A 12,330-nucleotide genomic window follows, 5' to 3' on the forward strand; every position below is an offset into this window, starting at 1 on the left:
CCAGAGCACCCCAGCAGGGACACTCTGACAGGCTAACCTAACAGGAGTTACTGAGGCTCCCTCGGCCCATATTTGCTCTCCTCCCCTCTCCTCCCGTGCCTTTATCAGATAAAACAGGCAGGATTTATTGTGCATCACAGCCTCTGCTCATCTTGACTGATTGTGGACAGAAGTAAGCTGGCTGTTGAATTTTGCTCTCTTTTACTCCTAGAAATCCTAGCTTTATTTTCAGTTAACCATAGGGATGCCTCCATGAGAACACAGGCAGATGTGTGGAATGTGCTGTTTAATAAAAAGCAGCTCTAACACGTACCTACAATGAGCCCAATTTCACAGTTTGGATCTTCATAAGCACAAGTCATCATTGTGCCCACTGTGTCATTCACCACAGCCACCACATCCAAGTCAAATTCCTTTGGGAGAGAGAAAACAGCAGTGAGAAAATAGCAGTGAGAAAATAGCAGTGAGTCCCTCCCACCAAAGGGGATGATGTAGAAACACACTGGAAACAACTGAAATCACCAGCCTCATTTCACACATGCAAAACCAGGAATCTAATGTGCTCTACCTGTGACAGACTGTCTTCAGAATGAAATTTATCCCTGGCTTAAGCACGTTTAAGCACACATCTTTTACATAGGCACATGGTATAAACATTCAGTATCACAGCAGTTGTGTAGCAATTCCAGTAACAAAGCTTTTAAGACTTCCTTTTCACTGGCTGATAAAATCTGTGCAAAATTAACACCTTTCTCAGGCTATTTTTCTTCCCTTCCTAGAAAGTTTTGGCTAAACTGGTTGAGGCTTTTTCAAGATCAAGAAGAGGAGGAGAAAACTGTCATTTAGGGTGCACCAAGGTGCATTCCTACAGTCACCACTTTGAAAACTCCTGCTTTCTCCATGCATGGGGAAATTTCCACAGAGTTTGAAAGAAGCCTTGAAAGTTCTGGCAAATGTGGAAAGTCAGAAGCCTCTGGGGAAAAACAATTTTCTGTGCAAGACAGGAAGCACAGCCTCTGTCTACAAGGCACACAGATCCTGTGAGAGGGAGCCAGCCTGACCCACAAGGTCTGTCAAGTCTGGACAGGAACAGAATGAGGAAAAAAAAGAAAGAAAAATCACCTCTCTTCTTTTAATTCCTTCTCTAAGTAAATATACCACATCTTCTCCCTCACAGTCTGTAGCTTTGAAGCCTTTTGTCCAATTGAGAAGGATACCCTATAAAGCAAGAAAAGAGGTTATCAAGTTGTTAGGACTCAGATGTTATTCTGTATACTTAACATCTCAAATACTCAAACTCTTCTGTAAAGCATCACTTTAGTGTCATGTTTTACAGAAGAGTTTCTGTGAAAGGACTATCTCCTCAATCTCCTCAGTATGTTGAATTTGCATCTAAAACAACTAATTGCAATTGGGCTCTAAATTTCCAGAGCAATGCAACAAACTAAAAAAAAAATAAAAATAAAAAAAGAGGTGACAGGAACAACAAACTCAAAAACCCCAAATAAGTGTTATAGAAAATATGCCTTTCTTAAAAGAAACCCCAGCTAAGTACACAGGAAACTATTAACAGCTGCAGAGGTTGGTGTAAGGATGTGGCAGTGAAGAAATGGAACACGTAAATGCAAAGAACACAAGGTCATTTGTCAGGGATGTGCTGCAGGCCACACTGTCACCCTTAGGGTGACACAGCCCACAGACTCTGGTGCAACCACTCCATCCAGTGAGACAAGATCATCTGTGAATAGGCACTGGCAGCAGGGATGGACTTTTGCTTACTGCTTGCAGCATCAGGGAAGTGTCACAGACCAGCAGGTTTACACAGTTGGAAAAAACAGAATGCCTTATAGAAGGGCTATGACCACCATGGAAAATTTAAATGCTCTTATCTGTCACAGCCACAGGCAGCATTTGCACTACCACCCTTAAAGGAACTATTTATAGGAGCAGCTGTACTGGTCAGGGTCAGCACAGGAACCTTCCCCTTGTGTGACCTTCCTGTAAGTGTCACGTGGATGACATGAAGGCAGAGAAACCAGGTCTGGCATAAGAACAGAAGCAGATTGAAAAGATATTAAGGAACTTACAGCATCCAGACTGGTCTGCTTGCAAGGGAAGGAAAAGGTGAAGCCAAGAGGAAGACGTGCTCCTTTTATTCCCATATAATCCAGGAAGTCAGAAATGCAGGTAACGATGTGATCAAACAGCTTTGAAGAGAAAAGCCATAATATTTGAAGTTGTACATGTTATGTGCTCTTAAGGAGTTACTTAAAAAGCAGCAGTGCAGCCAAAGGAAAACACAAATACCTCTTCTCCTGTTCCCTGCATCACCTCTATGGGAATGGCATAGATCTTGTTGTGCATCTCCACTGTTCTCCTTTTACCACTGCGGATTTTCACCAGCAAAACTCTAAAGTTTGTCCCTCCAAGATCAAGTGCCAGAAAGTCTCCATTCTCTGTAAAAGAATGTGTATGTATATTTGAAGAACCATAAGTAAAATCTGAAGAAATGCTTCTTTCAAAGTTTTTTGATAGAAAATCTCCTAAAAACTCAGTTGGGAAGATCTTCATCAAAGGAGGCCTTCAGATGCTGCTCTGATTATTTTGTTTTCCTTTAAATCAACAAGGGGAAAAGGACTCACACAACTGTTCCCCGAGAGAGAGCTGAAGGCCAGCCACCCTGAAATGCAAAGTACCCAAATAATGGGTACTTTGGGTTTGGGTCATATGGGTTTGAGTTTATGATCCCAGCTGTGGTTTTCCCCCCTCAAGCTGTGACTTTGCTTGCACCCTGAGGCAAGGACACAGGATCAGGCACAGGGGCCAGCGCTGAGATCTCCTCCTTTGCACAGCTCAGGCTCCTCTTTGCTTACACCAGATCTGCTCAGCTTTGACAAATGGGAGCCAGTTTTGGGGCTGCAGCCGAGCCAGCATCCCCACCGCAGCGAGGGCGCGCTCTACCTGTCCCATCCGGCGTGCTGCGCACAAAGGTGGGCAGCATCTTCACTTTGGCGGTGTCGTGAGTCTTCTTCTTCAGCCCCGCCTCCATCTCCGCCCTCATCCTCTTCTTCACCTGCAGCAGCTGCTCGTGGGTGAGCTTGAACTCGGCCAGGGTCTCGTCGATGAGGCGGTGCTGCTCGGCCAGCCGGTACGCCACGGCCGTCACCATGGCCGCGCCCTTGCCGCTGCCGCTCTCCGACAGCAGGAACCGCACCTCCGAGTCGGGCACCAGGCGCCGCGTGGTCTTGTGCAAGCGCCGGGCGTACCTGCGGGGAGGGGAGGGGAGGCTGCAAGCCCGGCCTCTGCACTGCCCAGTCCCTAAATCGGCGCTGCATCCCCCCCAGAATCTGCACTGCTCCCCCCGCAAAAGCTGCACTGCCCTTCCCCACCAAAAGCTGCACCGCATCCACCTCAAAATCTGCACTGCTGCCCCCCCAGAATCTCTGCTGCATCCCCCCCAAAATCTGCACTGCCCCTTCCCTGCAAAACCTACACTGCATCCACCCCAGAATCTGCACTGCTCCCCCCGCAAAAGCTGCACTGCCCTTCCCCACCAAAAGCTGCACCGCATCCACCTCAAAATCCGCACTGCTGCCCCCCCCAGAATCTCTGCTGCATCCCCCCAGAATCTGCACTGCCCCTTCCCTGCATACCCCCAGCATACCCCCCAGAATCTGCACTGCATCCCCCCCCAGAATCTGCACTGCTCCCCCCGCAAAAGCTGCACTGCCCTTCCCCACCAAAAGCTGCACCGCATCCCCCTCAAAATATGCACTGCTACCCCCCAAGAATCTCTGCTGCATCCCCCCCAAAATCTGCACTGCCCCTTCCCTGCAAAACCTACACTGCATCCCCCCCAGAATCTGCACTGCTCCCCCCGCAAAAGCTGCACTGCCCTTCCCCACCAAAATCTGCACTGCATCCCCCTCAAAATCCGCACTGCTGCCCCCCCCAGAATCTCTGCTGCATCCCCCCAGAATCTCTGCTGCATCCCCCCAGAATCTGCATTGCCCCTTCCCTGCAAAATCTGTGGTGTATCCCCCCAGAATCTGCACTGCATACCCCTCAGAATCTGCACTACCCTACCCCCCAAAATCTGCACTGCATCCCCCCAAAATCTGCACTGCATCCCCCCAAAATCTGCACTACCCTACCCCCCAAAATCTGCACTACCCTTCCCACCAAAATCTGTGCTGCTGCCCCACCAAAATCTGCGCTGCATCCCCTCCAGAATGTGCACTGCCCAGTCCCAAAATCTGCACTACATCCTCCCAAAATCTGCACTGCCCTGCCCCCCAAAATCTGCACTGCCCTGCCCCCCAAAATCTGCACTGCCAACACCAACCCAATGCAAGAGGAGCGGGCAAACTCACCATGCTCAAACTAACTACAGTTTGCCAAGAAGGAAAACTGCCAGGGAAGTGCAGTTCTTCCCCACTTCTCCTTCCTCCTGAATTTCTAATTTCTTCCTCCCTGATTTCTAAGCAAAACCAGCAAAAAGCAGGGGAGAGCATCAGTCTCATCCCCTGAACCTGATCTTGGATGGAGAAACTCCCTGGCTGCAATGCTGCTCCAATTCCCTCTGCTGGGGTCCTCTCCTGAACTCGATGGTTTAGATGGTGTGGGAAACCAAAATTGTCCATGTTCCTTATCTTAACAATCCCCAGACCTTGCCCAGTCTGGAAAAGCTAGTCAGAACAGCACTCTTGGAAACTTTTCTGTTCTATGGTTTTCTTTAACAGAGGAAAATATCTTTTTCAATAAATAATGAGAAACTGAAAATGAAACATTAAGCATACTTCTCCTTTCAGAAGTTTCCCCATGAACAGAATTTTCTGATTTCTACATAAATCTATACAGCTGTTTCACTAAAAATGTAGCTTTCAAGATGGGAAAAACAGGACAAAGCTGGTTTTTTAAAGGCCACAGAAATCTAAGTACTACTTTTCCCCCCCTGGTTTCCAAGTGTATCTTCAGAAAAGACTGGCAAAAATAGGGTTAGGAATGGGCATTGAACTGGAAATGGAGGTGAAGGTGAATTAATGCAGGTCTCCTCACAGCCCAATCAATGGGCACAAAGTAGTGTTTTATACAGAGAAACTCTCCTCCCAAGAGGTCTCTTGGTGATATCTACTCAGACATTGCAGTATCCACTTACTCAGGGTTTTGCTTCTTTTCTTCACTTAAAAGACCTCTCTCCTTTCCCCCAAGCTCCCCAGCTCAGACCTGAACCCCCATGCCCACAGTTTGGGTTCATCATCTCACAGCCCACCTGGGTGATGCTCTGAGACAACCCCCTTACAAACCAGAGCCCACCTGGGTGATGCTCTGAGACAGCCCCTTTGCAAACCAGAGCCCGCCTGGGTGACCCTGGGACCACAGGCAAACCAGAGGCCACCTGGGTGACCCTGGGACCACAGGCAAACCAGAACCCACCTGGGTGATGGCCTGGGACCACGGGCAAACCAGAGCCCACCTGGGTGACCCTGGGATCACAGGCAAACCAGAACCCACCTGGGTGATGGCCTGGGACCACGGGCAAACCAGAGCCCCCCGGGTGATGGCCTGGGACCACAGGCAAACCAGAGCCCACCTGGGTGATGCCCTGGGATGACCCCTTTGCAAACCAGAGCCCCCCTGGGTGATGCTCTGCGACCACAGGCAAACCAGAGCCTGCCTGGGTGATGGCCTGGGACAACCCCTTTGCAAACCAGAGCCCACCTGGGTGATGGCCTGAGACCACAGGCAAACTAGAGCCCACCTGGGTGACCCTGGGATCACAGGCAAACCAGAGGCCACCTGGGTGATGCTCTGGGACCACAGGCAAACCACAGCTGCCTGGGTGACCCTGGGACCACAGGCAAACCAGAGCCTCCCTGGGTGATGTCCTGAGACCACAGGCAAACCAGAGCCTGCCTGGGTGATGCTCTGGGATCACAGGCAAACCAGAGCCCGCCTGGGTGATGCTCTGGGACAACCCCTTTGCAAACCAGAGCCCACCTGGGTGATGCCCTGGGAAGACCCCTTTGCAAAGCAGAGCCCACCTGGGTGATGCCCTGGGACAACCCCTTTGCAAAGCAGAGCCCATGGCAGGAGAAGTGCCAGTGGCAGGAGCAGGGGCACTCACTGTGGGTGCATCTTGTAGAGGGAGCCATCCACGCCCACGGTGGTGCGCAGGCGGCCCACGCCCTTGTTGTCCCTCAGCTGGTTGAGGATGGCTCCCAGCGTGGAGGCCACCAGGTTGGCCGAGCGGAAGGACACGATGGTGCAGACGTGCTGCACAGCGATGCAGTCCTCGTGGGACGGCTCCACCCCCAGCCGCGTCAGGATCTCTTTGGCTTTGTTCAGACCTTCTTTGCTCCTGCAAAGCAAAAGGGGACTCCTCAGTGGGCTGCAGGACTGAGGAACATCCAAACATGGGTGTCCCTGCCTGCCTGGGGTTTGAGAAAGTTAGAAAGAATATTTCTTAGAGATCTGGACTAGAACGCTCCATGAGGCTTGAAATAAAACGCTCTGAACGTGCATTCATTCACGGATGGAAAAGCTTTCCACTAAAGCATGTTTCCAACTAAAGCATGTTTCCAACTAAAGCATGTTTCCAACTAAAGCATGTTTCCAACTAAAGCATGTTTCCTGGTGCAAACATGCCACCTACAAACAATGCAATTCCAGGTACCACAGCAGCAGCACCACGGGGAGGACCTGGAGGAATTAAAATGGTTTTTCATTACAGTGATGCTTTAAACTGCAAATGGCTTCTCTCAAGCATGAAGCACCAGCCCCACAATTCAGCACAGGCCTGAGCACACACGTAATCTCACACTCATTCCCTTGCTTGTCTTGATAAATTAAGCCCAGTGTGAAAGACAAAACCCTGAGCAAAGATTGCCTAAGCAATTTCATCCTAACGGGTCTCTTTTCAGGCTTTTACAACCCTACTGAATCTCTGCCTCTTGCATTTTTTTTTCTCATTAGCATCCAGCCTGAGAGCAAATCTGGCCAAACTTCTCCTTGTCCAGCTCAGCCATTTCCCAGACAAAAGTACAACAGGTATATATCTTGTCATCCCTAAGTGCACTCCATACATCTTTTTAAGGACTCCTGCATCTTGCTAGCACCAGCTAGAAATTGGAAGCTGCACAGGCATGTGCCCCCTACTTATAACCAAACTGCCTCTTCAGGAAGTAAGGTGGGATTTCAGGGCAAATTTTTGCTCTTAATAACTGAATTTCTCAACAATTGCATTTTTCTCCCTGCTGTTCAACATTACCTTGGTCCACAACATAGACCTCTGTGGTTAAAACAAATGAAAAGCCAAAGTTTCATGAAAAGCTGTTCAGACAACATGGTCTGCAGGGAGAGGAGTAAACTGTGGCAGGAGGAACAGGCATTATAGAAGTTACTGGCTGCTCTCTTGGAGTTGTACTTGCCATTTCAAAAAGAAAATCCAGCCCAATGACTATGGTACAAACTATCCCAGTGATGTGAATTTTAAAAACACAGGGGGAAAGAGCCTGTGAGTACTGACCAAAGGGGTGATGACACTCTAAGAAACCAACTGGCACATAGCTCAGAGGTCACTGTGCAGCACCCGGCCCTGCCTACGAGACTGAATGCTCTGCCTTGTCACACTTGTTTTCCTTCTGCCCAGCAATCCCAGGGATACAGCAAGGAGCAGCACAAGCATTTGCTAGGAGGCACTAAGCCAACTCACTCCCATGTTTAGCTGCAGGGTAGCAACTCTGTGAGCAGTGAGAGAGGTACTGCAGCTCGTACCCTGAAAGCTGCATGGGCAGGCAGAATTTAGAGTTCTCCCAACACAGAAGAAGGGAGAAATCTTGGGGACGAGGGCACAGACTGTCTGCTGGGGGAATGGCAGACACCCCCAGTGCAACATGCTTGCCCACAAAGCAAAAAGAGCAGGAAAATTAACATTCAGAGTCACTGTGAAGCCCAAGGAGTGAAAAGGGATAGATTACTCACTTTTCAATGGCAGAAACATGCTTTGTCTCAAACTTCCCTTTGGTGAGAAGCTCAGGGGTGATTCTCCCCTCAAAGAGCAGCCCCTCCTTGGCCATCTTCACCAGGATGAGCCTTACCAGCTCCCCCATGTACAGCCCACTGACCATCTTCTCAAACCTGCAGGAGAGGACAGCAGTCACCCACAAATCCATGGGCAACGCTGGGAAGCAGAGCCCAGCCAGAGGTTTGCTTCACCACAGGCAAAGCTTTACTGAGCTGCAGAATTGCTAACACAAGAGGGAAATGGGGCACAGAACAGAAAACAAACATCCACAAATGACTCACAGCTGCTTGCCAGGATTAAGGGAGCCACGGTCAATCTCTCGATCGAACTCGGTCCTGATGTCTTCCAGCGAGCCGTCGTCCCCAAAGGCGCCCCACTCGGTGTTGATGCACATCCTGCCCTCGTCCCCCTCCACCAGGTCGATGTGCCTCATCTCCTCCATGTAGCAGGCGTTGGTGCCCGTGCCTGGGGGGAAGGAGAGCAGGAGGTGCTGAGGGGGCCGGGCAGGCAGAGCAGAGCAGAGCAGCCCCGCGCCCGCCCGGAGCGTTACCGATGATCAGGCCGACTTCGCAGCGCTGGTCGTCAAAGCCACAGGTCATCATGGTGCCCACGGTGTCGTTCACCACAGCCATGATGTCTGCATCGTAGTCCTGGGGAGCAACAGGGGTAGGGGCATGTTGGAAGCAGTTTAGAGTGAGTTACAGATGGGAGCTCTGAGTTGGTTTTGATGATGGGGTTTATTTTTTTATCTTCTAGGTAGGTAGGAAGGGTGAGTTTGGCTCACATCTTCACTGCATGGCTCAGGTCACAAGACCCCTAGTTACAAGATCTTTTAAGGATTTATTGACTAATAAAACACTATATATGTTTCTGACTCAATCTTTAAATATTTCATCTTATGGACTCATGTAACACACAAACCTACAGTATTGCATTCTAAACTTCTTCTTTACCCTTGTAGCCACTTTTATTTTTATATCTTAAACTCTAAAACTCTAAACTTTCCTCTACTTAGCTTAAGGTGTTTCTGCTTCAAACTATAAATCCACATTCTTGCTTCTAGCACCTTAGTTTAGGAGCCTTTCTCAAGGTCTCAGATCAAATCCTGTGTTTAATTTTAAACTTTGACTTACAGACCAAAAGTTCTGAGAATTCCCTACATTTCAAATTCCAACAGCTTGGGCCACAGGGCTGCTCTGGAAAATGCTGCTCCTGTTCCTCACCAGTTTCACAAGGAACAGGAGACAAATAATCTGTCTGAATACCACAGCTCATCTTTTAAAATATTCCCTGTTCTGTCTGCCAGCTCTCCATCCCACGTACCCAAGAAGGCAGTGAGAGCAGACTAATGCAAGCAATAAAACAGCACCAGGATCACTCTAGAGAGCACAGCCCTGCTCTCACACAGGCAGGAAAGAAAAGGCCCATACATGAGGGAGAAGGAGATTTGCACTGAAACATCAGGGAATGATTTGAAGCAGTTGCTTGAGGTGTCAATCTAGAAAATATTTCTTATAGATTCATTTAAAACATCAATGTGTTTTATTTCAAGTGAAGATTTTCAAACAAAAATAATGTAATTAAATAAATTACATGCAGCCATTCCTTTCCAGTGTGTGAGATTCTGCCAAGTCTAATGATAATAACTGCCTTCAGTAATGTTGTTTGGTGAGGGCAAAATTCAGGTTTGCTTGAGTCCACAACTGCCCAAAGAAAGCAAATACTTCACAGTTTCCAATGAATTTTTGGATGCTGAGTAATCAACATATGACCTGGCTGCAAGCATTATGCAAACCCAAATTCATTCCCTCTCACGCTCAGTGCCTTTTTATTTGTTTAAATCAGCAACCTGGTCACCTTCACTCTCTATAAAGTCAACACAGAGAAACTGCAGGGAGCAAGAGCTCACTGAGCCTGAAATCCCCTTCTCCTCTGATCAGCTCCTTTCCTGCTCCCACGCACAGCAGGTGCACAACTCAGCTGAGTCCAGTCCACAAGAAACAAGTTCCTCAGGAATGGAACGTGTTGGTATCACTGAAAAGCCACAGCACTGCCACACAGCACTTCTTGAGTTTTTGAAGAGTGATAAAATCACTGAAGGTTGCCAGCAAAAAGCCACGACACAGCAACTCAGCTCTGTGCTGTGAGGAAAATCACAGCTTCCACACGGCAACTCTGCCGCCGCCTCATTTCTCCAGCAAACCCACGCATTTTCATGCATGGAAGCAGAGCTCCACCGCCACTCAGAACACCTGCTCAAGTGAGTGACATGAAGAGTGGTCCCTGCCAAAGCTGAGATACAGCTAAAAGAGAAGAAGAAGTGCAATTTACCCCACGTTTCTTGATGGCCTTGTTGAGCAGCCTCACGACGTCTGCTCCCTCCACTCCGCTCGCTTTGAAGCGCTTTGTCCAGGTTATCAGGAAACCCTGAGAAAGCAACACAGCAACATTCAACATAAAACACATACTGGTTTCTTTCTTTTTCCTTAAAAACAAGATTTTATACCTCAAATGAATGTTCAGGTCTCTTTTCTCACATGTCCTCTAACAACCCAACCTGAGACAATTGGTGGTCTTAGAGCCTAATTACAGTGAGATGAAAGATGGAAAATCCTTTTCCCCTCCCTTGCTAGAAAATGGTGTGTTTGCATTTTGTATTTTCAGCCTACTCTTCTCCCTGCTACTCCTCGACAGTTTTTCTTGGAAAACCATTTAATCCTTTTGGGCCATGGAAATAGACTGCTTTCAGAAAAAGCTGACTGTACAGGACTGACTACAGAGCAGGGATATGATGTTGGCATGTCCAGGATTCAGCTGCAGTGGGGATCAGGCTGCTGCACATTCACTGCCTGGAGTCCCATCTGTCTGAGCTTGTTTAACTGTGGGATTGTGTTTATGGGTTGAGGCAAATGAAAAAACTGGAGATGTAACAATGCATGTCCCTACTTTACAGCACAGATAAAAAAGGAAATCCTGGTATTGAACTCCTTGTCTGCAAACCATCATGAAGAGCCTGCAAATCCCCCAAGGTAATGACTACACTGATTTTTTGCTATTTGCATAATTCCTGTGTGAATCAGAGCATTGAGTGCACAAGTAAATAATAATCAAAGAGTATTGACAGTAATCAACTGACAGAAAGACAACTCAAACCAGCTCAGCTTTCCATACCCACCACAATATTCACATCTGCCACAACAGGAGTCCAAGAAGCTAAAACCCAAAAAAGCTGAAGCCTGTAGGCAAAAGCAGCCATTGCCCAAGTGTATGTTTGCCCATATCTCAGCTTCAAAATCAAATTTTCCCTCCAAACTGAGACAGCTACAGGGAACAGAGGGTCAGGGCAGCTCTTTCCAGACCAGGAGATACTCTCCTACCCCTCGACCACAAACTCAGTTTGTGTAAGTTTTGCCAATGTGCTGCCCTCGTGGGCACCATTTAGAAACCCAGCAAAGCCCCGTGCTGCTGTGCAGGGAAACTGTGGGCAAAGCTGGCACAGCTTTCATGGGCAAAAAGGGCACCTTGTTTCACAAAACTCTTATAAGAAACTGGTCAAACCACACTGGCAAAGAGCAGCTCCTCTCAGCGTGACTGGCCACTGTGCTGGAAGGAATTTTTCCTTCACCAGCAAAGCCTTGGCAGCAGAAAGGAGCCCTTGGAATGCAGCAGGGTTAAGTGGGGCCCAACCATGCAGTGCCCATCTTATCACCCTTGGAGCAAACAGGGACCACCTTGTCTCCTTCTGCTCACCAAGCACAGAAAACAGCACCCAGGCAAGCACAGCCTCACAGAAGCAGCAATCCAAGAACAAACCTGGCCCACAGAATCCAGAAAAAACATATATACAAACACTCAAAACACATCAGCATAACTGTCAGTAATTTTTTTTGTTGTTGGCTTTCCTCCTCAAGAGACACCCACCCCTGTCTCGTTACTACCCCGCTCCACTCTGCCACTGCTCAGGTGTCCCCATGGCTCCCCTCGTGCTGCCTGCCCCACACAAGCAGGACTCCATCCCAGCTGCCTGGAGCAAACCAGCCCACAAACAAGCACCTTTCATCATGCAGCTAAGCAAACCTTCCCAAGGGCAACTCAACTTCACAACCACAACCCCAGCACGGCTCTGCTGTGGTCAGGAGCCGGAGCCTCACCATGCACCACAGCCAGGTGGGAGAGCTGCCCCAAGATCAACTCATCTCTTCTGATCTGATGCAGATAAAGGCAGCTCTCTGCTCTGAACTGCTTTCAGACCCTGAGTTAGTCAGCACCCTTGGGTTCAGCTCTCAGCACTGCCCAAGAAGTAT

General features: G+C 48.7%; 1 protein-coding gene across 1 annotated transcript in view; it reads right to left on the minus strand.

The window, feature by feature from the left end:
- The window catches only part of LOC129122953 (hexokinase-1), a 39,233-nt gene that overhangs the window by 8,676 nt on the left and 18,227 nt on the right, over positions 1-12,330 (minus strand). The window contains exons 5-14 of the mRNA XM_054637092.2: positions 10,358-10,453; positions 8,577-8,676; positions 8,308-8,491; positions 7,984-8,139; positions 6,128-6,361; positions 2,962-3,266; positions 2,308-2,456; positions 2,088-2,207; positions 1,123-1,218; positions 314-413 (exon numbers count right to left, since the gene is read on the minus strand). Of these exons, the coding sequence (XP_054493067.1) occupies positions 314-413; positions 1,123-1,218; positions 2,088-2,207; positions 2,308-2,456; positions 2,962-3,266; positions 6,128-6,361; positions 7,984-8,139; positions 8,308-8,491; positions 8,577-8,676; positions 10,358-10,453 (1,540 nt within the window). The remainder of the gene's footprint in view (positions 1-313; positions 414-1,122; positions 1,219-2,087; positions 2,208-2,307; positions 2,457-2,961; positions 3,267-6,127; positions 6,362-7,983; positions 8,140-8,307; positions 8,492-8,576; positions 8,677-10,357; positions 10,454-12,330) is intronic.

This window comes from Agelaius phoeniceus, chromosome 9 (assembly GCF_051311805.1).
Source record: "Agelaius phoeniceus isolate bAgePho1 chromosome 9, bAgePho1.hap1, whole genome shotgun sequence".
Lineage (NCBI taxonomy): Eukaryota > Metazoa > Chordata > Aves > Passeriformes > Icteridae > Agelaius > Agelaius phoeniceus.